The following is a 27394-nucleotide window of genomic DNA, read 5'->3' as shown; positions in this document are numbered from 1 at the left end:
GTCACCTGAGTTAGTTGATTCACTGTTGTGGTCATCCTGTCTGGGTTGGCGCCCCCCCCCCCTTGGGTTGTGCCGTGGCGGAGATCTTTGTGGGCTATACTCAGCCTTGTCTCAGGATGGTAAGTTGGTGGTTGAAGATATCCCTCTAGTGGTGTGGGGGCTGTGCTTTGGCAAAGTGGGTGGGGTTATATCCTTCCTGTTTGGCCCTGTCCGGGGGTGTCCTCGGATGGGGCCACAGTGTCTCCTGACCCCTCCTGTCTCAGCCTCTAGTATTTATGCTGCAGTAGTTTGTGTCGGGGGGCTAGGGTCAGTTTGTTATATCTGGAGTACTTCTCCTGTCCTATTCAGTGTCCTGTGTGAATCTAAGTGTGCGTTCTCTAATTCTCTCCTTCTTTCTTTCTCTCTCTCGGAGGACCTGAGCCCTAGGATCATGCCCCAGGACTACCTGACATGATGGCTCCTTGCTGTCCCCAGTCCACTTGGCCATGCTGCTGCTCCAGTTTCAGCTGACCTGAGCCCTAGGACCATGCCCCAGGACTACCTGACATGATGACTCCTTGCTGTCCCCAGTCCACCTGGCCATGCTGCTGCTCCAGTTTCAACTGTTCTGCCTTACTATTATTTGACCATGCTGGTCATTTATGAACATTTGAACATCTTGGCCATGTTCTGTTATAATCTCCACCCGGCACAGCCAGAAGAGGACTGGCCACCCCACATATGCTCTCTCTAATTCTCTCTTTCTTTCTCTCTCTCGGAGGACCTGAGCCCAAGGACCGTGCCCCAGGACGACCTGACATGATGACTCCTTGCTGTCCCCAGTCCACCTGACTGTGCCGCTGCTCCAGTTTCAACTGTTCTGCCTTGTTATTATTCGACCATGCTGGTCATTTATGAACATTTTAACATCTTGGCCATGCTCTGTTATAATCTCCACCCGGCACAGCCAGAAGAGGACTGGCCACCCCACATAGCCTGGTTCCTCTCTAGGTTTCTTCCTAGGTTTTGGCCTTTCTAGGGAGTTTTTCCTAGCCACCGTGCTTCTACACCTGCATTGCTTGCTGTTTGGGGTTTTAGGCTGGGTTTCTGTACAGCACTTTGAAATATCAGCTGATGTACGAAGGGCTATATAAATAAAATTTGATTTGATCTCCGCTTTCTTGGGTACAGGAACAATGGTGGACATTTTATAGCAAGTGGGTACAACAGACTGGGATAGGGAGAGATTGAACATGTCTGTAAACACTCTAGCCAGCTGGTCTGCGCATGCTCTGAGGATGCGTCTAGGGATGCCGTCTGGGCCGGCAGCCTTGCGAGTGTTAACGCGCTTAAATGTCTTACTCATGTCAGCCAAGGGGAGCGAAAGCTCAAAGTTGGCAAAGAAGGTGTTTAGCTTGTCCGGGAGCAAGACTTCTGTGTTTTCCCTTTATAATTGGTGATTGTCCGGAGTCCCTGCCATATACGTCATGTGCCTGAGCCATTGAATTGCGACTCCACTTTGTCTCTGTACTGACATTTTGATTGCCTTATGAAGGGCATATCTGGACTGTTTGTACTACTGTTTGTAACCATATTCCCAGCCACCTTGCTGTTGTTAAATGCGGTGGTTTGCACTTTCAGTTTTGCTCAAGTGATGCTATCTAGCCACGGTTTTTGGTTTGGGTAGGTTTTAGTAGTCACAGTGATGAACTCCGTCACCATGTCTGTGTATACGTTAATGTTATTCTCAGAGGCAACCCGGAACATATCACAGTCCCCATGATCAAAACAATATCCAGACCATTTCCGGAGACCTTCTCCCTTACCTCACCTCGCTCATCAACTCATCCCTGACCGCTGGCTACGTCCCTTCCGTCTTCAAGAGAGCGAGAGTTGCACCCCTTCTGAAAAAACCAACACTCGATCCCTCCGATGTCAACAACTACAGACCAGTATCCCTTCTTTCTTTTCTCTCCAAAACTCTTGAACGTGCCGTCCTTGGCCAGCTCTACCGCTATCTCTCTCAGAATGACCTTCTTGATCCAAATCAGTCAGGTTTCAAGACTAGTCATTCAACTGAGACTGCTCTTCTCTGTATCACGGAGGCGCTCCGCACTGCTAAAGCTAACTCTCTCTCCTCTGCTCTCATCCTTCTAGACCTATTGGCTGCCTTCGATACTGTGAACCATCAGATCCTCCTCTCCACCCTCTCCGAGTTGGGCATCTCCGGCGCGGCCCACGCTTGGATTGCGTCCTACCTGACAGGTCGCTCCTACCAGGTGGCGTGGCGAGAATCTGTCTCCTCACCACGCGCTCTCACCACTGGTGTCCCCCAGGGCTCTGTTCTAGGCCCTCTCCTATTCTCGCTATACACCAAGTCACTTGGCTCTGTCATAACCTCACATGGTCTCTCCTATCATTGCTATGCAGACGACACACAATTAATCTTCTCCTTTCCCCCTTCTGATGACCAGGTGGCGAATCGCATCTCTGCATGTCTGGCAGACATATCAGTGTGGATGACGGATCACCACCTCAAGCTGAACCTCGGCAAGACGAAGCTGCTCTTCCTCCCGGGGAAGGACTGCCCGTTCCATGATCTCGCCATCACGGTTGACAACTCCATTGTGTCCTCCTCCCAGAGCGCTAAGAACCTTGGCGTGATCCTGGACAACACCCTGTCGTTCTCAACTAACATCAAGGCGGTGGCCCGTTCCTGTAGGTTCATGCTCTACAACATCCGCAGAGTACGACCCTGCCTCACACAGGAAGCGGCGCAGGTCCTAATCCAGGCACTTGTCATCTCCCGTCTGGATTACTGCAACTCGCTGTTGGCTGGGCTCCCTGCCTGTGCCATTAAACCCCTACAACTCATCCAGAACGCCGCAGCCCGTCTGGTGTTCAACCTTCCCAAGTTCTCTCACGCCCCCGCTCCTCCGCTCTCTCCACTGGCTTCCAGTTGAAGCTCGCATCCGCTACAAGACCATGGTGCTTGCCTACGGAGCTGTGAGGGGAACGGCACCTCAGTACATCCAGGCTCTGATCAGGCCCTACACCCAAACAAGGGCACTGCGTTCATCCACCTCTGGCCTGCTCGCCTCCCTACCACTGAGGAAGTACAGTTCCCGCTCAGCCCAGTCAAAACTGTTCGCTGCTCTGGCCCCCAATGGTGGAACAAACTCCCTCACGACGCCAGGACAGCGGAGTCAATCACCACCTTCCGGAGACACCTGAAACCCCACCTCTTTAAGGAATACCTAGGATAGGATAAAGTAATCCTTCTCACCCCCCCCCCCTTAAAAGATTTAGATGCACTATTGTAAAGTGGCTGTTCCACTGGATGTCATAAGGTGAATGCACCAATTTGTAAGTCGCTCTGGATAAGAGCGTCTGCTAAATTACTTAAATGTAATGTAAATGTAATATTGTAGCATGGATTCCGATTGGTCAGACCAGCGTTTAACAGTCCTTACCACGGGTACTTCCCGTTTGAGTTTCAGCCTATGCGAAGGGAGGAGCAGCATGGAGGCATGGTCTGATAAACATACACCCACCCACATGATCTCTCTGGCCTGCCTGACCCCTCCAGTCATGGAAGGGTTGGCCATGACAGTGCTGTAATCCCTCCCAGCTGAGGTTCATCCTCGATGGGCTACATCTCCAGCTACGCCTGGGAGGATGGAACTGTGTGTGTGCGTGTGTGTGTGTGGGCAAGTGTTAATGTGTGTGTTTGTTCGTGGTCTGTGTTCACGCCTGATTGTCTGTGTCTTTATATAGGAGTATGAGTATGCTCTGCATGTGTTTTCACGATGACGTGTGTTTAGGCTTTTATGTGGTCATGTATGTATATATGTGTGTGTGCTTGTGTGTAGATGCATTTGTGTGTCTTTGGCTGGGTTTGGCTGTGTGTGTGTATGTTTGTGTGTGTGTGTAAGCTGTAGGTGTGTATTTATCTGTGAGCGAGCCTGTGTGGGTGCGTGTGTGTGTCCGTTCAAGCAGTGGAGCGTGTTTGCCCTGGGGCTAATTAATAATTCATGAGGTGGGCATGGAGAAGGCAAGGGGGCGGAGGCAGATGGAGGAGCTGTGTGTGTGTGTGTGTGTGTGTGTGGAACGAGTCAGAGCCTAGGAGGACAGAGAGAGAGAGTGAAGCAGTATTTCACCTGGTCAGGAAACCGTCTCCAAAAGAGGTAACTTGTCTCTCTTTAGAGGTGTGTGTGTGTGTTGAGCTGTCTGTGCAGAGGCTTTTGTTAGCGAGCTCTGCTCATATTTTTCTCATGGCTACACATGTTCACTCTACCGCGGATTTTAAAATATGATTTTTAGTTGTAAAAACTGTTTCTGATTGTCCTCTTGTTGCTATTTTCATACAATAATGTTGTCATTCATGAACATGAAAAATCGTCTTCCAATTGTCTTTTGTGGAATATTGAAATGGTTTTCATCAAACTGGTCCATTTGTCATTGTCCAACACAAAAGCTGTTTTATTTCTTCTTTTTAATCAGCTTGTAATCAATCATCTGAGCAATGAGGTGGTTAGTCTGTCATTTGTCCGTCACATAATTGTATGGTGGTTTGCTATATTGTAAGTTTTGTAAGACAAAAATGACATTTATAACATTTATTAACAGTGTGTGTAGCAGTGTCAATACTACCAGATACACACACACACTCTTAATGTGTCTGACACAGTTGATTGCTGGTATTGACAAGTGTACATGTCACTGCTGCCCTTTGCCCATCATACTCTGTCTCTTTAAAGGGGCAATCCGCAGTTGAAACCATAATAAATACATTTCCCTGCCTTTGTTTTGGTAAAAAGCTGAGGAATGGGCCTAGTGAAATGTAACCACTCTCAAATTGATAGACAGAGCTATGGATGCAAGGACTAACCATCCAAGATATCAAAATGATAGTTTTAAGCATTTTGAAGCAATACCGTGTTTGTTTAAATGTACAATGTTTACAAATATTAGAATAGAACAAGCTTATATTTTTGGTTCTGCTGGGGTTGGACTGTTGAACTAAAGCTCAATAGGCATTTATAAGTTATATTCTTCAATAATCAATTGGTATATATAATTAATTTATAAGTTATATTCTTTACGAATCAATTGGCATATAACATTCATTTATAAGTTATATTCTTTAATAAGCAATTGGTATATATCATTCATTTATAAGTTATATTCTTTAATAATCAATTGGTATATATCATTCATTTATAAGTTATATTCTTTAATAATCAATTGGTATATATCATTCATTTATAAGTTATATTCTTCAATAATCAATTGGTATATATCATTCATTTATAAGTTAAATTCTTTACGAATCAATTGGCATATAACATTCATTTATAAGTTATATTCTTCAATAATCAATTGGTATATATCATTCATTTATAAGTTATATTCTTTAATAATCAATTGGTATATATCATTCATTTATAAGTTATATTCTTTAATAATCAATTGGTATATATCATTCATTTACAAAAGTAAAACAATTGATGTTGCAGCTGCAGATTGCCCCTTTATCATCCATACTCTGTCTGTCTGTACTGAGTGTCTGTCTGTACTGAGTGTCTGCTGTATTGGTGTGTTCTGTGTATGACTACAATGGCTACTCCTGTCTCTCTGTTGATGGTTGGTGATGCCATTGTCATGACTCACCCATGTGTGTGTGCCTGTGAGTGTGTTAAATCAATCAATCAAATCAAATTTATTTATATAGCCCTTCGTACATCAGCTGATATCTGAAAGTGCTGTACAGAAACCCAGCCTAAAACCCCAAACAGCAAGCAATGCAGGAGTAGAAGCACGGTGGCTAGGAAAAACTCCCTAGAAAGGCCAAAACCTAGGAAGAAACCTAGAGAGGAACCAGGCTATGTGGGGTGGCCAGTCCTCTTCTGGCTGTGCCGGGTGGAGATTATGACAGAACATGGCCAAGATGTTCAAATGTTCATAAATGACCAGCATGGTCGAATAATAACAAGGCAGAACAGTTGAAACTGGAGCAGCAGCATGGCCAGGTGGACTGGGGACAGCAAGGAGTCATCATGTCAGGTCGTCCTGGGGCACGGTCCTTGGGCTCAGGTCCTCCGAGAGAGAGAGAGAAAGAAAGAGAGAATTAGAGAGAGTATATGTGGGGTGGCCAGTCCTCTTCTGGCTGTGCCGGGTGGAGATTATAACAGAACATGGCCAAGATGTTCAAATGTTCATAAATGACCAGCATGGTCAAATAATAGTAAGTCAGAACAGTTGAAACTGGAGCAGCAGCATGGCCAGGTGGACTGGGGACAGCAAGGAGTCATCATGTCAGGTAGTCCTGGGGCATGGTCCTAGGGCTCAGGTCAGTTGAAACTGGAGCAGCAGCATGGCCAGGTGGACTGGGGACAGTGAGGAGCCATCATGTCAGGTAGTCCTGGAGCAGAGAGAGAGAAAGAAAGAAGGAGAGAATTAGAGAACGCACACTTAGATTCACACAGGACACCGAATAGGACAGGAGAAGTACTCCAGATATAACAAACTGACCCTAGCCCCCCGACACAAACTACTGCAGCATAAATACTGGAGGCTGAGACAGGTCGGTTCAGGAGACACTGTGGCCCCATTCGAGGACACCCCCGGACAGGGCCAAACAGGAAGGATATAACCCCACCCACTTTGCCAAAGCACAGCCCGCACACCACTAGAGGGATATCTCTATCTCTGTTCGTGGGAATCTGTGTGTGTGTGTGTGTGTGTGTGTGTGTGTGTGTGTGTGTGTGTGTGTGTGTGTGTGTGTGTGTGTGTGTGTGTGTGTGTGTGTGTGTGTGTGTGTGTGTGTGTGTGTGTGTGTGTGTGTGTGTGTGTGTGTGTGTGTGTGGTGTGTCTGTGTGAATGTGTGTGAATGTGAGTGTGTGTGTGTGAATGTGAGTGTGCGCGTGGGAATCTGAGTGTGTGTGTGTGAGTGTGCGCATGTACGTGTAAGTGCAAGAATTGGTTCACGAAAAATGTACATCTACCATACAATTCTGTACAATTGACCTTATTTTAGAGTTCAAAAAACATAATACTTCCAGATCAACTGTAATATCAATACCATTGTAAAGGACCATTTCTCCCCTTTCCAGCAAAACCAATGACGAGCCCTTCATGATGCCCATCTCTGCATGATTCAAGAAGGCAATGAGCTCCGCCGGTCTTTAAAAAATGACGGGTGCGGAAGCAACATCTATTGCGTCATAGTGAAAGGCAGAGAGACTCTACCGTTGAAAAGTTTTGGGACACTTAGAAATGTTCTTGTTTTTGAAAGAAAAGCAAATTTTTTGTTCATTAAAATAACATCAAATTGATCAAAAATACAGTGTAGATATTGTTAATGTTGTAAATTGTAGCTGGAAACGGTATATTTTTTTATGGAATATCTTCATAGGCGTACAGAGGTCCAAACAGCATTTTTCACCCGATCTGTCCAACTTATCACCTTATCACCTCTGAAATGTAAATAAAACACTATAAAGAGTTTATATAAGGTGTCATTACATACCTATTTGAAGGTCTGTGTTGAATTTAAATCACGTTTTTAGGGCGATGCTGAAGTTATCATCAGAAGTAAACAGCGGCTGTCGTGGCTTTTGAGAGTCATGATGGCTTGCACTGATGATGCAAAAAATAACTAGGTATCTCCCCTGTCTCTGTCTCTGTCCCTGCCCCTGTCTCCGTCCCTGCCCCTGTCCCCGTCCCTGCCTCTGTCCCCGTCCCTGTCCCCACCCCTGTCCCTGTCCCCGCCCCTGTCCCCGCCCCTGTCCCCGCCCCTGTCCCCGCCCCTGTCCCCATCCCTGTCCCCACCCCTGTCCCTGTCCCCGCCCCTGTCCCCGTCCCTGTCCCTGTCCCTGTCTCCGCCCCTGTCCCCGTCCCCGCCCCTGTCCCCGTCCCTGTCCCCGTCCCTGTCCCTGTCCCCGCCCCTGTCCCTGTCCCCACCCCTGTCCCCCGTCCCCGCCCCTGTCCCTGTCCCCGCCCCTGTCCCCACCCCTGTCCCTGTCCCCACCCCTGTCCCTGTCCCCGCCCCTGTCCCTGTCCCCGCCCCTGTCCCTGTCCCCGTCCCTGTCCCCGCCCCTGTCCCTGTCCCCGTCCCTGTCCCCGTCCCCGCCCCCGTCCCCGTCCCTGTCCCCGTCCCTGTCCCCGTCCCTGTCCCCGCCCCTGTCCCCGTCCCTGTCCCCGTCCCCGCCCCTGTCCCCGTCCCTGTCCCCGCCCCCGCCCCTGTCCCTGTCCCTGTCTTGTTTTTAAACAGTGACAGAAGCTCTACACCTCGTGGAGAGAGGCTGTAAGACACAGAATGAGTTGCTTTATGCGAGCTGTTCATTACGTCATGACACGTCACAATTTAACGTACAACGTCGGAGGGGTCAGTTTTTTCAACTTTTCTCCAATACTATTGGACCATTACCATGTCAATCAATGCTTGAATAGAAATGTAATTCACACCCCAGATGTTGATGTCAACACAGTCGCTTCAGTCCCATTAGTTTTCATTGCAGCCTCGTTTGAATGTTACAATTACGCAAATTTGTACGGAATGGGGTTAGTCACCGTTATATGATTATGACGGTCATAATGCTTTTTGACACGGTCATAAAGTGTATTTTCTTAGTCCAAGTAAAGTGACACAGGAAGGTCATAATGCTTCATGATAGTATCATAAAGTTATTTAAAATATGATAAAAAAACAACTGTAAAAATTCATTACAACAACAACAACAGAGGACTGTTACACAGGGCTTCTTAGACAGTGTGTGTGATATGACAGAGGACTGTTAGACAGGGCTTCTTAGACAGTGTGTGTGATATGACAGAGGACTGTTACACAGGACTTCTTAGACAGTGTGTGTGATATGACAGAGGACTGTTACACAGGGCTTCTTAGACAGTGTGTGTGATATGACAGACTGTTACACAGGGCTTCTTAGACAGTGTGTGTGATATGACAGAGGACTGTTACACAGGACTTCTTAGACAGTGTGTGTGATATGACAGAGGACTGTTACACAGGGCTTCTTAGACAGTGTGTGTGATATGACAGAGGACTGTTACACAGGGCTTCTTAGACAGTGTGTGTGATATGACAGAGGACTGTTACACAGGGCTTCTTAGACAGTGTGTGTGATATGACAGAGGACTGTTACACAGGGCTTCTTAGACAGTGTGTGTGATATGACAGAGGACTGTTACACAGGGCTTCTTAGACAGTGTGTGTGATATGACAGAGGACTGTTACGCAGGGCTTCTTAGACAGTGTGTGTGATATGACAGAGGACTGTTACACAGGGCTTCTTAGACAGTGTGTGTGATATGACAGAGGACTGTTACACAGGGCTTCTTAGACAGTGTGTGTGATATGACAGAGGACTGTTACACAGGGCTTCTTAGACAGTGTGTGTGATATGACAGAGGACTGTTACACAGGGCTTCTTAGACAGTGTGTGTGATATGACAGAGGACTGTTACACAGGGCTTCTTAGACAGTGTGTGTGATATGACAGAGGACTGTTACACAGGGCTTCTTAGACAGTGTGTGTGATATGACAGAGGACTGTTACACAGGGCTTCTTAGACAGTGTGTGTGATATGACAGAGGACTGTTAGACAGGGCTTCTTAGACAGTGTGTGTGATATGACAGAGGACTGTTAGACAGGGCTTCTTAGACAGTGTGTGTGATATGACAGAGGACTGTTACACAGGACTTCTTAGACAGTGTGTGTGATATGACAGAGGACTGTTACACAGGGCTTCTTAGACAGTGTGTGTGATATGACAGAGGACTGTTACACAGGGCTTCTTAGACAGTGTGTGTGATATGACAGAGGACTGTTACACAGGGCTTCTTAGACAGTGTGTGTGATATGACAGAGGACTGTTACACAGGACTTCTTAGACAGTGTGTGTGATATGACAGAGGACTGTTACACAGGACTTCTTAGACAGTGTGTGTGATATGACAGAGGACTGTTACACAGGGCTTCTTAGACAGTGTGTGTGATATGACAGAGGACTGTTACACAGGGCTTCTTAGACAGTGTGTGTGATATGACAGAGGACTGTTACACAGGGCTTCTTAGACAGTGTGTGTGATATGACAGAGGACTGTTACACAGGACTTCTTAGAAAACTGCACTTTGGATGACATGCGTCTGTGTGCATTCATTCATTCAATATAATGAATCAACACACCAGGGAGCACTACTGTAGATCTCTGTATATCACACTCTTCTTTTTTGCTAATGAACACAAACATCAATGTTATCTCTGCCTGTTTTTTACTGTTTAGCAACAGTAAAAGATATTGAATATTTCAGGCAGTGCATTTAGTCTGTTTAGCAACAGTACAAGATATTGAATATTTCAGGCAGTGCATTTAGTCTGTTTAGCAACAGTAAAAGACATTTCTTCCTAACATTTACATTTACATTTAAGTCATTTAGCAGATGCTCTTATCCAGAGCGACTTACAAATTGGTGCATTCACCTTATGACATCCAGTGGAACAGCCACTTTACAATAGTGCATCTAAATCTTTAGGGGGGGGGGGGTGAGAAGGATTACTTATCCTATCCTAGGTATTCCTTAAAGAGGTGGGGTTTCAGGTGTCTCCGGAAGGTGGTGATTGACTCCGCTGTCCTGGCGTCGTGAGGGAGTTTGTTCCACCATTGGGGGCCAGAGCAGCGAACAGTTTTGACTGGGCTGAGCGGGAACTGTACTTCCTCAGTGGTAGGGAGGCGAGCAGGCCAGAGGTGGATGAACGCAGTGCCCTTGTTTGGGTGTAGGGCCTGATCAGAGCCTGGAGGTACTGAGGTGCCGTTCCCCTCACAGCTCCGTAGGCAAGCACCATGGTCTTGTAGCGGATGCGAGCTTCAACTGGAAGCCAGTGGAGAGAGCGGAGGAGCGGGGTGACGTGAGAGAACTTGGGAAGGTTGAACACCAGACGGGCTGCGGCGTTCTGGATGAGTTGTAGGGGTTTAATGGCACAGGCAGGGAGCCCAGCCAACAGCGAGTTGCAGTAATCCAGACGGGAGATGACAAGTGCCTGGATTAGGACCTGCGCCGCTTCCTGTGTGAGGCAGGGTCGTACTCTGCGGATGTTGTAGAGCATGAACCTACAGGAACGGGCCACCGCCTTGATGTTAGTTGAGAACGACAGGGTGTTGTCCAGGATCACGCCAAGGTTCTTAGCGCTCTGGGAGGAGGACACAGTGGAGTTGTCAACCGTGATGGCGAGATCATGGAACGGGCAGTCCTTCCCCGGGAGGAAGAGCAGCTCTGTCTTGCCGAGGTTCAGCTTGAGGTGGTGATCCGTCATCCACACTGATATGTCTGCCAGACATGCAGAGATGCGATTCGCCACCTGGTCATCAGAAGGGGGAAAGGAGAAGATTAATTGTGTGTCGTCTGCATAGCAATGATAGGAGAGACCATGTGAGGTTATGACAGAGCCAAGTGACTTGGTGTATAGCGAGAATAGGAGAGGACCTAGAACAGAGCCCTGGGGGACACCAGTGGTGAGAGCGCGTGGTGAGGAGACAGATTCTCGCCACGCCACCTGGTAGGAGCGACCTGTCAGGTAGGACGCAATCCAAGCGTGGGCCGCGCCGGAGATGCCCAACTCGGAGAGGGTGGAGAGGAGGATCTGATGGTTCACAGTATCGAAGGCAGCCGATAGGTCTAGAAGGATGAGAGCAGAGGAGAGAGAGTTAGCTTTAGCAGTGCGGAGCGCCTCCGTGATGCAGAGAAGAGCAGTCTCAGTTGAATGACTAGTCTTGAAACCTGACTGATTTGGATCAAGAAGGTCATTCTGAGAGAGATAGCGGTAGAGCTGGCCAAGGACGGCACGTTCAAGAGTTTTGGAGAGAAAAGAAAGAAGGGATACTGGTCTGTAGTTGTTGACATCGGAGGGATCGAGTGTAGGTTTTTTCAGAAGGGGTGCAACTCTCGCTCTCTTGAGGACGGAAGGGACGTAGCCAGCGGTCAGGGATGAGTTGATGAGCGAGGTGAGGTAAGGGAGAAGGTCTCCGGAAATGGTCTGGAGAAGAGAGGAGGGGATAGGGTCAAGCGGGCAGGTTGTTGGGCGGCCGGCCGTCACAAGACGCAAGATTTCATCTGGAGAGAGAGGGGAGAAAGAGGTCAGAGCACAGGGTAGGGCAGTGTGAGCAGAACCAGCGGTGTCGTTTGACTTAGCAAACGAGGATCGGATGTCGTCGACCTTCTTTTCAAAATGGTTGACGAAGTCATCTGCAGAGAGGGAGGAGGGGGGGGGGGAGGAGGATTCAGGAGGGTGGAGAAGGTGGCAAAGAGCTTCCTAGGGTTAGAGGCAGATGCTTGGAATTTAGAGTGGTAGAAAGTGGCTTTAGCAGCAGAGACAGAGGAGGAAAATGTAGAGAGGAGGGAGTGAAAGGATGCCAGGTCCGCAGGGAGGCGAGTTTTCCTCCATTTCCGCTCGGCTGCCCGCAACCTTCGCCAAATGGGGGATGATTTAACAAAAGTTGTTTTTGGTCCTCCAATAATCGGTATTGGTATCGGCGTTGAAAAATCATAATTGGTCGACCTTTAATAAGTACTCAGACCCTTTGCTATGAGACTCGAAATTAAGCTCAGGTGATTCCTGTTTCCATTGATCATCCTTGAAATGTTTATCCAGCTTGATTGGTGTCCACCTGTGGCAAATTCAATTGATTGGACATGATTTGGAAAGGCACACACCTGTCTATATAAGGTCACAGTGGACAGTGCATGTCAGAGCAAAAACCAAGTCATGAGGTTGAAGGAATTGTCCGTTGAGCTCAGAGACAGGATTGTGTCAAGGCACAGATCTGGGTATGTCTGAGTAGCATGCAGCATTGAAGGTCCCAAAGAACACAGCGGCCTCCATCACTCTTAAATGGAAGAAGTTTGGAACCACCAAGACTCTTCCTAGAGGTGGTTGCCCGTCCAAACTGAACAATCGGGGAAGAAGGGCTGTCACACCTGCTCCCTCTCCTCTTCTCTGGCGCTCGAGGGCACCAGGCTGCCCATCATTATGCACACCTGTCGCCATCATTATGCGCTTCAGCGCTCATTGGACTCACCTGGACTCCTTTACTTTGTTGATTGCCCCTCTATATCTGTCTGTTCCTCAGTTTGTTTCCCTTGTCAGCATTAATGTTGTTTTGTTTCTCCTGTCCAGATGCTCTCTGTGTAATGTTTCCTGTCTGTTGTTTATTAAATGATCACTGCTTGTACTTGCTTCTCATCTGTACTTACAGAATGCTGACACCACAATTTGAAGCATCAAGGAGTTTTTGATTTTGTTTTTTGTTGGTGACGTCGGGTCCGGCTTCCGATGCCGAAGGAACCGGGGGTGCCTCAGTTGGCTCGTCAGGCTTCCACGCCTTAGCTGGTTCGAGAGGTTTCCTTGCCTCGGTTGGCTCGGCAGGCTCCCACCCCACATCATGCCTCAGCTGGCTCGTCGGGCTCCCACGCCTCAACCGGCTCGTCTGGCTCCCACGCCTCAACCGGCTCATCTGGCTCCCACGCCTCAGCCGGCTCGTCGGGCACCCACGCCTCAGCTGCCTCGTCGGGCTCCCACGCCTCAGCCGCCACGTCTGACTCCCACATCTCGGCCAGTCTGTCAAGCTCGCCTAGGTGGGATGCCGGGTGGCAGCTCTGGGGGGCCTTACAAGGGCCTTGGTCTGGGGAGGTGACAAAGAACCCGATGGTCACTCTGAGAGAGCTCCAGAGCTCCTCTGTGGCGATGGGAGAACCTTCCAGAAGGACAACCATCTCTGCAGCACTCCAACAATCAGGCCTTTTTGGTGGAGTGGCCAGACGGAAGCCACTCCTCAGTAAAAGGCAAATGAGAGCCCACTTGGAGTTTGCCAAAAGGCACATAAACACTCTCAGACCATGAGAAACAAGATTCTCTGGTCTGATGAAACCAAGATAGAACTATTTGGCCTGAATGCCAAGTGTCACGCCTGGAGGAAACCTGGCACCATCCCTACGGTGAAGCATTGTGGTGGCAGCATTATACTGTGGGGATGTTTTTCAATGGCAGGGACAGGGAAACTAGTCATGATCGAGGAAAATATGATCAATATCAAAGTTCAGAGAGATCCTTGATTGAAACCCTGCTCCAGAGCGCTCAAGACCTCGCTCTGGGGCAATGCTTCACCTTCCAACAGAACAACAACCCTAATCACACAGCCAAGACAATGCAGGAGTGGCTTCGGGACAAGTCTCTGAATGTCCTTGAGTGGCCCAGCCAGAGCCTGGACTTGAACCCGATCGAACATCTCTGGAGAGTCCTGAAAATAGCTGTGCAGCGACACTCCCCATCCAACCTGGCAGAGCTTGAGAGGTTCCGCAGAGAATAATGGGAAAAACTCCCAAATACAGGTGTGCCAAGTTTGTAGCATCATACAGAAGAAGACTTGATGTTACAATCGCTGCCAAAGGTGCTTCAACAAAGTACTGAGTAAAGGGTCTGAAAACTTATGTAAATGTGATATTTACATAAGTTATATTGCAAAAAAGTATATATAATGTTTTTGTTTTGTCATTATGAGATATTCTGTGTAGACTGAATAAGGCCATAATGTAGAATAAGGCCGTAACGTAGCAAAATGAGGAAAAAGTGAAGGGGTCTTAATACTTTCCGAATGCACTGTACCTTTGATGTAGGAGATGCAACAAAACAATACATTGATGCGCAATGTTTTTGGTATTTTGCCATGGATTTAGTTTGTTGAAGTGGAGGTGAATGTTAAATGGTCAGTGTCTTCAGCTGCTGTGTGATTGAGTTTGGTTCTTTACACGTCTGGCTCGTTATCTCAGTCTGCAGCACTGGTTAATGGTCTGGGTTTGGATAGCCTCTGCTGAGTCACCAACAACCGGATGTTCAAGTTTTCAGGGAAAGTGGAAAAAGAGATACTTTTGAGGAGATGGGAAACTCGTTTGGAATCGTATTACCAACCATTGTGTGTGTTGCCTATGCAGCGCCAATGGGCCACAATTCTGGGACAAAGAGAGCTCTCCTTCAAGGAGGGAATGGGAATCAATTGGGCGCTAGCTCAAAAACCAAACATTACAAATATTTTCAGAGATGTGAGATAATGAGCTTGTTCTCTGTAATATTATAAGGATTTGCAATTTTGACATAACGTACTTTTGAGGACAATAGGCCCATTTCTGAACTCATACCCTGACTTTGTGAAGGGATCACATGACGCAGCATAACATCTGCTGGGTGGAGCATTATATGTTCCTCCATTCATTGACTTTGGGATTTTGTATCTTCTGTTGTCTCTAATATCTTTGTTAACAAGGTGACACTCCATCTTAAATCTATTTACTGTATTAATTGAACAGTGCACCTCTCCCAAACCTTTGTATGTCAGTGATCTAGTTTCAGGTGTTTATTTTACACCTGCTACGTACATTTGTTTGACGTTTTAATCCTTTAGCAAAAGCTCTTATCCAGAGTGACTTACAGTAGTGAGTGCAAACATGTTCATCCTTTTTTCATACTGGTCCCCCACATGAATTGAATCCACAACCCTGGCATTGTAAACACAATGCCCTACCAACTGAGCTACACGGGACCAACTGGGCTATGTTAGGCAGAATGTATGGAGCTAGTAGGCAGGGTATATGGGGTCAGTAGACTAGGTGTATGGGGTCAGTAGGCAGGGTGTATGGGGTCAGTAGGCAGGGTGTATGAGGTCAGTAGGCAGGGTGTATGGGGTCAGTAGGCAGGGTGTATGGGGTCAGTAGGCAGGGTGTATGGGGTTAGTAGGCAGGGTGTATGGAGTCAGTAGGCAGGGTGTATGGGGTCAGTAGGCAGGGTGTATGGGGTCAGTAGGCAGGGTGTATGGGGTCAGTAGGCTGGGTGTATGGGGTTAGTAGGCTGGGTGTATGGGGTTAGTAGGCTGGGTGTATGGGGTCAGTAGGCTGGGTGTATGGAGTCAGTAGACTGGGTGTATGGGGTCAGTAGGCAGGGTGTATGGGGTCAGTAGGCAGGGTGTATGGGGTTAGTAGGCTGGGTGTATGGGGTTAGTAGGCTGGGTATATGGGGTTAGTAGGCAGGGTGTATGGGGTCAGTAGGCTGGGTGTATGGAGTCAGTAGACTGGGTGTATGGGGCTAGTAGACTGGGTGTATGGATTTAGGAGGCAGGGTGTATGGGGTTAGGAGGCAGGGTGTATGGGGTTAGGAGGCAGGGTGTGTGGGGTTAGTAGACTGGGTGTGTGGATTTAGGAGGCAGGCTGTATGGATTTTGGAGGCAGGGTGTACGGGGTTAGTCGGCAGAGTGTATGGGGTTAGTAGACTGGGATGGTACCCTGGTCTGCGCTCTGGTACTCTGGGTTTGGAGGTCTTGTGGTCTGGGGGAATGGAGGAATGGGGATCTGAAGGTTTGGGGTCAGTAGGAGAAGAAGGGAGAGGAGTAGTCCTGGGCCTGGGGTTCTAATACTGGTTTGGGGTAATGGGGGAGTGGATGATTGGAGGAGAGGTGGAACTGTTCTGTGTGATGTCTTCATTGTCTCTGGGTAGCTCTCTCTGGGGAGTAAGGGCCTCAGCTGCTGATGTAGGCCAGCCACACATACTGAAAACACATCTCTCTGTCTCTCTGATAGGTCAGAGCCGTATCAGGAGCCAACCAGGAGTTGTGACAGGAGAGGAGAGCCAATCAGAGGAGAGAGATGTTGGTGCAGGTCGGGCCTTGGGTCCTGTCTGCCATGTCATTGCTCCTGCTGCTGTGGCAAGAAATGTCTGCTATCGAGGTTCCTCTTGATCGTAAGTCCATCAATCGAATCGTAAACACATGAAATCAGTCAAAACATTGTTTTATAATATATATTTGATCGTAAACCTTTGGTTCTCATACCATTTGGATACCGGTGACCCACACAATGGTTTTGGAAATGAAGGACAGTGAACAATAAATGAAGAAAACAAAGTTTCATGCCACATCCCTTACTAACCTATTGGTGTTTACAGATGGACCTTCAGGAAAAAAGCATAGGAAATGAAGTGATTTATATTTACATGTACAGTGTACACTCTATGTAAAATACAACACAGTTATCCTGTCTGCATCTGCAGATCCAGCTTCATGAAAAGTGATATCTCTTAACATTAGAACTGAGCTCACATACACTCATCTCTCTGACCATCCTCTATCCCGCGCGAACACTTACACACACACACACACACACACACACACACACACACACACACACACACACACACACACACACACACACACACACACACACACACACACACACACACACACACACACACACACACACACACACACTCGCACATATTGATGTGTTACCCAGTGAATCTGTTCAGTCCATCCATATGATCTAAAGATATTTCTGCATGGTTTAACTATAGTCGAGTGTATATTCTACCAACTGAACTATGAAATATGGCATGCTAATTCAATATGAATTTAATGTATATGTTTTCATCCAACACAGAGCTGAAACCAATTAGCAGTAACCGATATACAAATCCACAATAGAACTCTACACATGAACATTTATGCATATAGAGTAGGTTGTTCCATAGTACTGCCAGTTTCTCACGTATGGCTGACTACGGTGGCTCTATCTTCTCATAACCATTCAACTCTGACTACCCATCATTGATTTCAAATCAAATCAACATTTCAAATCAACATTTCTAATCAAATCTAATTTTATTGGTCACATGCACATGGTCAGCAGATGTGAATGCGAGTGTAGCGAAATGCTTGCGCTTCTAGTTCCAACAGTGCAGTAATATCCAACAAGTAATCTAACAATTCCCAACAACTACCTAACAAACACAAATCTAAAGAGGTGAATAAGAATATGTACATATAAATACTGTATATGGATGAGCGATGGCTGAGCGGCATAGGCAAGGGCAGTAGATGGTATAAGATACAGTATTAACATGTGATATGAGTAATGTAAGATATGTGGACATTATTAAAGTGACATTATTGAAGTGGCATTGTTTAAAGTCACTAGTGATCCATTTATTAAAGTGTCCAGTGATTGGGTCTCAATGTAGGCAGCAGCCTCTCTGAGTTAATGATTGCTGTTTAGCAGTCTGATGGCCTTGAGATAGAAGCTGTTTCTCAATCTCTCGGTCCCAGCTTTGATGCACCTGTAGTGACCTCACCTTCTGGATGATAGCAGGGTGAACAGGCAGGGGCTGGTTGTTGTTTGTTGGTTGTGGTTGTTGTCCTTTATGCTTTTTTTTGGCTTTCCTGTGACATCGGGTGCTGTAGGTGTCCTGGAGGGCAGGTAGTTTGCCCCCGGTGATGGGTTGGACAGACCGCACCACCCTCTGGAGAGCCTTACAGTTGAGGGCGGTATAGTTTCCGTACCAGGTTGTGATACAGCCTGACAGGATGCTCTCGATTGTGCATCTGTAAAAGTTTGTCAGATTTCAACCAAAACATCAATACATACATACGCACACACACACACACAAGCTTGTGCCTCCCATTGGACTGACTCCAGTGTGAATATGAAAGTAAGAGACAAAGGAAAGGAGACCTTTTCTCTCTCCTTTCTCTATTGTTTTTTTTCATAAAGGAGAAAAATAGCTGTGAATGTCTCACAGTGGTGTTATGAAAAATGATTTGATCGGGATAAAGTGCCATGGGCACCTGCTATTTGGCGGTCAAACACACCTGCACACTACTTATTCTCGACCTCACACACACGGCCATCAGCTGTCATCACCTCTGTAGTCTCCACCTCATCTACCCTCTACAGCACCCCTCAGTGTCTCTTTATACTCCACAACCTTTCACCGCTGGCCTCAGAAAGCTCTATTAATTAGTGTCAGACAGAGGACACACACACACACACACACACACACACACACACACACACACACACACACACACACACACACACACACACACACACACACACACACACACACACACACAACAGGGAGAGAGAGGGGGACAGAGAGAGAGAAGACTCCCCCACAGAGTAAAATGCATAATACCCTCATAACCCTCCGACGTCTCCCAAACATATTAAGAGGGATGGAGGGAGGGAGAATCAGCCCTGGTCATTGAGAGACCACAGAGAGGTTATCCCAAATCTTCTGGTGCTCCCAGTGCATTTAATGTTATACCTGAGAGGACTGAATGGTAACATGGGCTGTCTATAGGACTGAATGTATCTAATGTGAGGTGATGACAGATGGATTTATCTCTGTTGTCATTCCCCTTCCCTCCCCCAACCCTCTGTCCCCCAGCTTCCAGTGGTGACCTCTACTGATGATGGTTGTCATGTCCTTGTTAGCCTACTATGTTCCTTCCCTCCAGCATGGGCATGGCTATATGGCACAATGAATATCATAAAACAACTGTGGTGGTTGGGTGTTCCACCTGTCTATAGGCAGCTGTTCCCCCATAGCCTTGGACACACACACACACACATACACGCACACACACTCACACACTCACACACACTCACACACACACACACACACACACACACACACACACACACACACACACACACACACACACACACACACACACACACACACACACACACACACACACACACACACACACACACACACACACACACACACACACACACACACACACACACACACACACACACACACTAGTACATATAAAGACAGAAAGTCCGGAGAGGAATGTGCTCTTGTCAATCAGACACATCATTGGACCACTACTGTAATGCCAATTACAGTATGTCAGCCATGGCCATTTACAGGGTAGCTAAAGAGTGACATGAAGACAATATGAAATATATTATAAATGTAAATGTACTGTTTTGGGATAGATTATTTATGCAGTGGAATATAATACAATATAATTACATATATGTGTATTTTATGTCATCTGTACTGTTCTTGAAAATGACTAACTTGCTGATTCTAGCAGATGAAAATCATATCTCTCTTTCCCTCTCTCCACTGCTCCCTCCTTTAAAATCAACCTTTTCCCGTTGTGGAATCATCAACAGGTACGTTTACATCTCATTGTTTCACTTTCATTGTTTCAGGACATATTCACAGTCATTGTAGTCAATAAACGTATTATGCTACACTAGTAACAAAATGTACTTTACATACAAAACATGGATATAACAGTATAATAACTTTGTTTTGTAGAATAACATTTTATGACATGCCTACTCCGTAAGAATAGAACTGTAACTACAGTATGTAACATTGTTTAACGCTGTAGACATGCTCTAGCTATAGGCCTGTGTTGCAATGAACACTCTAATATCACTAACAACACCTGCAACATCTCTATCTCTGCCCTTCTCTCTCACTCACTCTCTTTGGACTAACAGAAAAGATCCAGCAGGATTGTAAGTATTATTTATTAACACAGTAATATTTTGTATTGTGTCTACTGTGTCTATTTTCTGTTGTGTCTGTTGTCTTCACTCTTAGGAAAAAAATGGTTATTCAAAGGGTTCTATGGGGACAACGGAAGAACACTTATTGGTTCTAAATAGCACCTTTTCTTCTTAGAGTGTATTGTGTCTGCTGTAATACTCAATCATGTTTCTACATTGTCTCTATGGGGGATGAAAATACCCATTTGAATCCACATTTACAGCAGTAAATGATATAATGGTGTAGTACTAGGAGCTAGGGCTGTTGCGGTGACTGTATTGCCGCCACACCGGCGGTCACGAGGCATGATGGCAGTCAATAACCACATGACCGTTTAGTCACGGTAATTAGGCTTCTCCAAGCTCTGATGCTGCCGATGGTCATTAGTAGCTTACCAAACTTGCTAACTGCCGGGTACTCAGCACTCTAGAAGCACTCAGCACTCTGACATAAAATCAAATTTTATTGGTCACATACACATGGTCAGCAGATGTTAATGCGAGTGTAGCGAAATGCTTGTGGTTCTAGTTCCAACAGTGCAGTAATATCTAACAAGTAATCTAACAATTCCCAACAACTACCTAATACACACAAATCTAAAGGGGGGTGAATGAGAATATGTACATATAAATATATGGATGAGCGATGGCCGAGCGGCATAGGCAAGGTGCAGTAGATGGTATAAAATACAGCATATACATATGATATGAGTAATGTAAGATATGTAAACATTATTAAAGTGGCATTATATAGAGTGGCATTGTTTAAAGTGACTAGTGATCTATTTACAAGTCACTTTAAATGTAAATGTATTCCAATCTAATGAAACACTTCATGAGAGCCCATGAGCTGATATTGTGCAACATCTCTATAGGCTATGCAATTGCATGAGAAAACAGAGGGGATCCCATCAGCTTTCTATAGACTAGGGCTACTACGTATATTTATTTCTCAACTTGCCTAATATGAAGCACATTGCTTCTCTTTACAACAGGAGTATAGCCTACCTGGCTGGCATGAAAATAAACCACGGGGAAAAACATCCTCCATTTGCTATTTTCAGCTGCTCCTGTTTCGAGACAGGTGCATGATAATCGTGTGATGGGTGACAATATTATAATATCACTTGTGAATGATGCCCAGCAAACAGTGCACATGTTTTTTTTTTGCAACTTCTTCAAATCATAGTCGCACACTTCATGTAGCCTGGCCTATATGTTTTTATAAGGTTTGCATCACAACTAAAGTTGAAGCACATTAATCCTCTTCACAAGGGGTGTAGAGCCTAACTGACATACATAAACAGCACGTGAGTTTCAAGTTTGAGGAAGATAATTTTCACCATAAAAATGCACAAAAAATGCAAATCACATTTGTGGTCACTTTTGAGAATGGTGTTTTCCTGCTAATGGAACATACACACTTATAGCCTACTGCCGTGTGCACATTGCTGCACTTATGTGAAGAAATTGCCAAATAGTTGATCAACATTTTAAGCTAAACGTTCTGATCTGTGTTTACAGCCTGTGCAAAAAAACATGCTTTTCATGCAGCTTTTTTCAAATGATCAGTCTCATCATACAGCCTTACAATGTACTAAAAATCAAAACATATAGCCAAACGTTTGTAGAACAACCAAAGTTACATTAATAACTCAAAATTAAGCATAGTGGAGTACCTGTTTCTTGGAGTACCTGTTTCAGCTCAACACAGAATAGCCAGCCGCATGTGCGCACTCCCTCCAATATTGGAGAAAATATCCTATTTTATTCAGCTTTGTTCTATTGTATTCTTCATACTATAAAATAATGCCATGGAATTCTAAGCAAATCATGTCTGCTAAATGAACTAGTGTAACCCACAGCCATTAGACCTGTCTAAAATAAATAATGGATTTATTGTGAAGGTGTAGGCTATATTACATGGATTTATTAGACTTTTTTAAAATGTAGATTCTCCAAAGGTCTGCATCAGTGGCTTGTAGGTGTCACGGCTGTTGACAGATGAGGACCAAGGTGCAGCGTGGTGAGCGTACATTTGACTTTATTTAAGAATGACGCCGACCAAAAACAATAAACCATACAAAACAAACCGTGAAGCTCCAGGTCATGTGCCATAAACAAAAGTCAACTTCCCACAAACACAGGTGGGAAAAAGGGTACCTAAATATGGTTCCCAATCAGAGACAACGATAGACAGCTGTCACTGATTGAGAACCATATCCGGCCAAACCATAGAAAATCATAGAAACACAAAACATAGAATGCCCACCCCAACTCATGCCCTGACCAAACCAAAATAGAGACATAAAAAGGACATAAAAAGGTCGGGGCATGACAGTACCCCCCCCACCCCCCAAAGATGAGGACCCCGGCAGCAAAACCTAAACTATAGGGGAGGGTCTGGGTGGGCATCTACCCGCAGAGGCGGCTCAGGTGCGGGACGCAGACCCCGCTCCACCGCTGGCTCACCCCACTTTGGTGGCACCTTTGGTGAGGGGACCCTCGCCGCCGACCTCGGACTGGGGAACCCCGTAGCGGGCTCCGGACTGGAGGCCGTCGTCTCTGGAGGGGCCGGGCTGGAGGCCGTCATCTCTGGAGGCTCTGGGCTGGATGCCGTCGTCTCTGGAGGCTCCGGGCTGGAGGCCGTCGTCTCTGGAGGGGCCGGGCTGGAGGCAGTCGTCTCTGGAGGGGCCGGGCTGGAGGCCGTCGTCTCTGGAGGGGCCGGGCTGGAGGCCGTCGTCTCTGGAGGGGCCGGGCTGGAGGCCGTCGTCTCTGGAGGCTCCGGGCTGGAGGCCCGTCGCCTCTGGAGGGGCCGGGCTGGAGGCCGACTCTGGAGGGGCCGGTCTGGAGGCCGACTATGTAGGGACTGGACTGGGCGCAGGACTCATCAGGCTGGGGAGACACTCAGGCACCGGATACACTGGGCCGTGGAGGCGCACTGGCAGTCTCGAGCGCAGAGCTGGCACCACCTGTTCTGGCTGGATGCCTGCTTCCACCCGGCAAATGCGGGACGCTGGCACCGCGCACACCGGCATGTGAATGCTCAGCCTCGACATCACCCCATAGCACGGGGCCTGACCAGTCACATGCTCGCCACGGTAAGCACGGGGAGTTGGCTCAGGTCTCCAACCTGACTCAGCCACACTCCCCGTGTGCCCCCTAAAAAATAATTGGGCTTCCTCTCGGGCTTCCTTGCCAGCCGTGTTCCCTCATAACGCTGCCGTTCTGCTTTAGCTGCTGCCTTCGCCTTCCTCTCTGCTTCTACCTGCTCCCAGGGCAGGCGATCCTCCCCGGCTAGGATCTCCTCCCACGTCCAGGATCCCTTGCCATTTAAAATGTCCTCCCATGTCCAGTCCTCCTTCTTACCACGCTGCTTGGTCCTTTGGTGGTGGGAAGTTCTGTCACGGCTGTTGACGGATGAGGACCAAGGTGCAGCGTGGTGAGCGTACATTTGACTTTATTTAAGAATGACGCCGACCAAAAACAATAAACCATACAAAACAAACCGTGAAGCTCCAGGTCATGTGCCATAAACAAAAGTCAACTTCCCACAAATACAGGTGGGAAAAAGGGCACCTAAGTATGGTTCTCAATCTGAGACAACGATAGACAGCTGTCCCTGATTGAGAAACATACCCGACCAAAACATAGAAATAGAAAATCATAGAAACACAAAACATAGAATGCCCACCCCAACTCACGCCCTGACCAAACCAAAATAGAGACATAAAAAGGATCTCTAAGGTCAGGGCGTGACAGTAGGCTGTGTGTGGAAGCCAGGAAATGCTAAATGTATTTATGTTAATTAACGGTCAATTACCGTGAGACCAGCAGTTATTTGCTTGACAATAACCGGTTGACAAAATGTCATGCCACAGCCCTACTAGGAGCAGGTTTTATTTTCCAATCCGAAGCAATTTACATGAACTATCTCTGTGTTTGTATGGTTGCCATAGAAACACAAATGGATGGATGACTCCGCCTGTTACCTAGTGGTTTACAGTAGTGCATAAGAACAGTTGGGTAACCGGCGGCATCCCCAAACTGAGGACAAACAGAATAGTAATGGGCGATGGAATTCCCTCTTTCTCTCTAACGGAAAGCTTTCTATCTTGACAAGGGGACTTCCAATAGGACTTGGGCTATTCTCTTTAAAACTGTGGTTACTCTGGAGAAGATTTATGACACACACACACACACACACTCACCGGTTGTTCCTCTCTCCCATGTTGGTACATCATGGCAAGGAAGTATCTCTTTCAACTGGGGCTATTTTCTACAATGGGAGGGGAGGCAAGCAATTTTCTTTGAGGCTGGGCTTGATAGTGTGTAGTGTCAGTGTACAGATTTAGGATCTCAATTTGAGCCAGTTTGCTACAGCGGAAAAATAATCCTGCAGCAACAGTAATGTGAATTATTATGTGGATAAAAATTAATGGACATTTTTGTAGGGGTTGATACATTTTCTAAAAGGGAAAATCAAGTATGACATTTCAAAGTGAAAATTACTAACTTCAGAAGCTTTTTTAAACCTAAAATACACTACAAATAGACTCTGCTGCGTCTGACAGTCGAGGCTGTGTCTGACAGTCGAGGCTGTGTCTGACAGTCGAGGCTGTGTCTGACAGTCGAGGCTGTGTCTGACAATCGAGGCTGGGCCTGACAGTCGAGTCTGGGCCTGACAGTCGAGGCTGTGTCTGACAGTCGAGTCTGGGCCTGACAGTCGAGTCTGGGCCTGACAGTCGAGTCTGGGCCTGACAGTCGAGGCTGTGTCTGACAGTCGAGGCTGGGCCTGACAGTCGAGGCTGGGCCTGACAGTCGAGGCTGGGCCTGACAGTCGAGGCTGTGTCTGACAGTCGAGGCTGTGTCTGACAGTCGAGGCTGGGCCTGACAGTCGAGGCTGGGCCTGACAGTCGAGGCTGGGTCTGATATTCGAGGCTGGGTCTGACAGTCGAGGCTGGGTCTGACAGTCGAGGCTGGGTCTGACAGTCGAGGCTGGGTCTGACAGTCGAGGCTGGGTCTGATCGTCGAGGCTGGGTCTGACAGTCGAGGCTTTGTCTGACAGTCGAGGCTGGGTCTGACAGTCGAGGCTGGGTCTGACAGTCGAGGCTGGGTCTGACAGTCGAGGCTGGGTCTGATCGTCGAGGCTGGGTCTGACAGTCGAGGCTTTGTCTGACAGTCGAGGCTGGGCCTGACAGTCGAGGCTGGGTCTGGTAGATGTGTGGTGACAGTACAGAGCGGAATGAGTGCCCGGTGCTCAGTGATCTAGAAGTGGACCAGGGCAGAGAAACAGTGGGGAATCATCTGGCTTAAGTGGGCAATTAAATCAGAGTGAGCACAGCTGTGTTAAGGCCAGAGGGAGGGGAGAATACACCGTATCAACATCATAACCCAATCCTCTCCTCCTCACTTCTCCTGGATATGGCTGGTGTGTGTGTGTGTGTGTGTGTGTGTGTGTGTGTGTGTGTGTGTGTGTGTGTGTGTGTGTGTGTGTGTGTGTGTGTGTGTGTGTGTGTGTGTGTGTGTGTGTGTGTGTGTGTGTGTGTGTGTGTGTGTGTGTGTGTGTGTGCGCGTGCGTCTGCGTCTGCGCTGTGGGGTTGTGTGGTGTCTGGTGATTGGCTGAAAGCCGTGATATATCAGACGTATACATGTACCACGGGTACTTTTACTGTTCTAATTATGTTGGTAACCAGTTTATAATAGCAATAACCCACCTCGGGGGTTTGTGGTATATGGCAAATATACCAAGGCTAATGGCTGTATCCAGGCACTCTGCATTGTGCATATGTTGGCCATATACCACACCTCCTCGGACATTATTGCTGAATCTTGCTCTCTCTATCTCCTTTTCTTTATCTCTGTTTGCATTCTTTCTCTCCTTTGTCTCTCCTTTCTCTCTCTCTCTAGTGAAGCAGCCTCCCACCATAATGAAACAGTCATTGAAGGACTACATTGTTGATCCCAGAGATAACATCATCATTGAATGTGAGGCCAAGGGGAACCCCGTGCCAACGTGAGTTACACACAAATACCCATCCCTCTCTCTGTCCTTCCCTCATCTGTCACCTCCCTCCTCCACTCAGCTTGTCTCTAATTTCTCACACCCTCTCACCCACTTTCTCTCTCTCTCTCTCTCTGATTATTCTATTGTCTTTTTGTTTGTGTTTGTTTCGTTCTCTCTTCATCCTGCATCCTTTCTGACTCCGTTGTTCTATCCCTCCCTTTAACCCCACTGAAGCTGGGTCTCCACTTGTTATCCCTCCCTTTAACCCCACTGAAGCTGGGTCTCCACTTGTTATCCCTCCCTTTAACCCCACTGAAGCTGGGTCTCCACTTGTTATCCCTCCCTTTAACCCCACTGAAGCTGGGTCTCCACTTGTTATCCCTCCCTTTAACCCCACTGAAGCTGGGTCTCCACTTGTTATCCCTCCCTTTAACCCCACTGAAGCTGGGTCTCCACTTGTTATCCCTCCCTTTAACCCCACTGAAGCTGGGTCTCCACTTGTTATCCCTCCCTTTAACCCCACTGAAGCTGGGTCTCCACTTGTTATCCCTCCTCCTTTTCTCTCATATTTACTCTCCAGCTCTCTCCTTTTTTTCTTGTTTCCCTTCAGACCTATCTCCCTGTCGTCTCCCTGTCGTCTCCCTGTCGTCTCCCTGTCGTCTCCCTGTTGTCTCCCTCTTTAACTCCCCCTTTCCTACTGTCACCCTGCATTGTCACTTGCTCTCTCTCTCTTCCTCTGACTGACTGTGAAAGTTATACAGGGTGGCAGTCATTATTGTGAGCATGAATAGGCCAACTCTGCCATCCTGCACACCATTTCACCCCCCTACCCTCCACCTGGACCCCATTCCAATCCCTACCTGAACCTTGTCAGCACCCCACCAAAACACTACCCAATACTCATTGGCACACTTTTCCCTAACCCCCTAAATCCACCCCCACTTCTATTCCTCACTTCCAAACCATCCAGCCACCCCATGACAGCATTCC

General features: G+C 47.3%; 1 protein-coding gene across 7 annotated transcripts in view; it reads left to right on the top strand.

Annotated features, from left to right (window-relative positions):
• The window catches only part of LOC118399689 (neurofascin-like), a 183155-nt gene that overhangs the window by 68894 nt on the left and 86867 nt on the right, over nucleotides 1-27394 (top strand). For 4 of the 7 annotated variants that reach the window (XM_052473752.1, XM_052473748.1, XM_052473753.1 and 1 more), the window contains exons 1-4: nucleotides 4043-4166; nucleotides 16624-16783; nucleotides 20350-20367; nucleotides 26308-26413. In XM_052473752.1, coding sequence (XP_052329712.1) covers nucleotides 16690-16783; nucleotides 20350-20367; nucleotides 26308-26413 — 218 coding nt within the window. In that variant the 5' untranslated portion in view covers nucleotides 4043-4166; nucleotides 16624-16689. Of the gene's footprint in view, nucleotides 1-4042; nucleotides 4167-16623; nucleotides 16784-20349; nucleotides 20368-26307; nucleotides 26414-27394 lie in introns of those variants that run through there. The other 3 variants (XM_052473750.1, XM_052473749.1, XM_052473751.1) reach the window with 2 other exon arrangements.

The sequence above is a fragment of the Oncorhynchus keta genome, chromosome 21 (assembly GCF_023373465.1).
Source record: "Oncorhynchus keta strain PuntledgeMale-10-30-2019 chromosome 21, Oket_V2, whole genome shotgun sequence".
NCBI lineage: Eukaryota > Metazoa > Chordata > Actinopteri > Salmoniformes > Salmonidae > Oncorhynchus > Oncorhynchus keta.
Note: the sequence above shows the minus strand (reverse complement) of the source record. Positions and strands in the feature narration are given on the sequence as shown.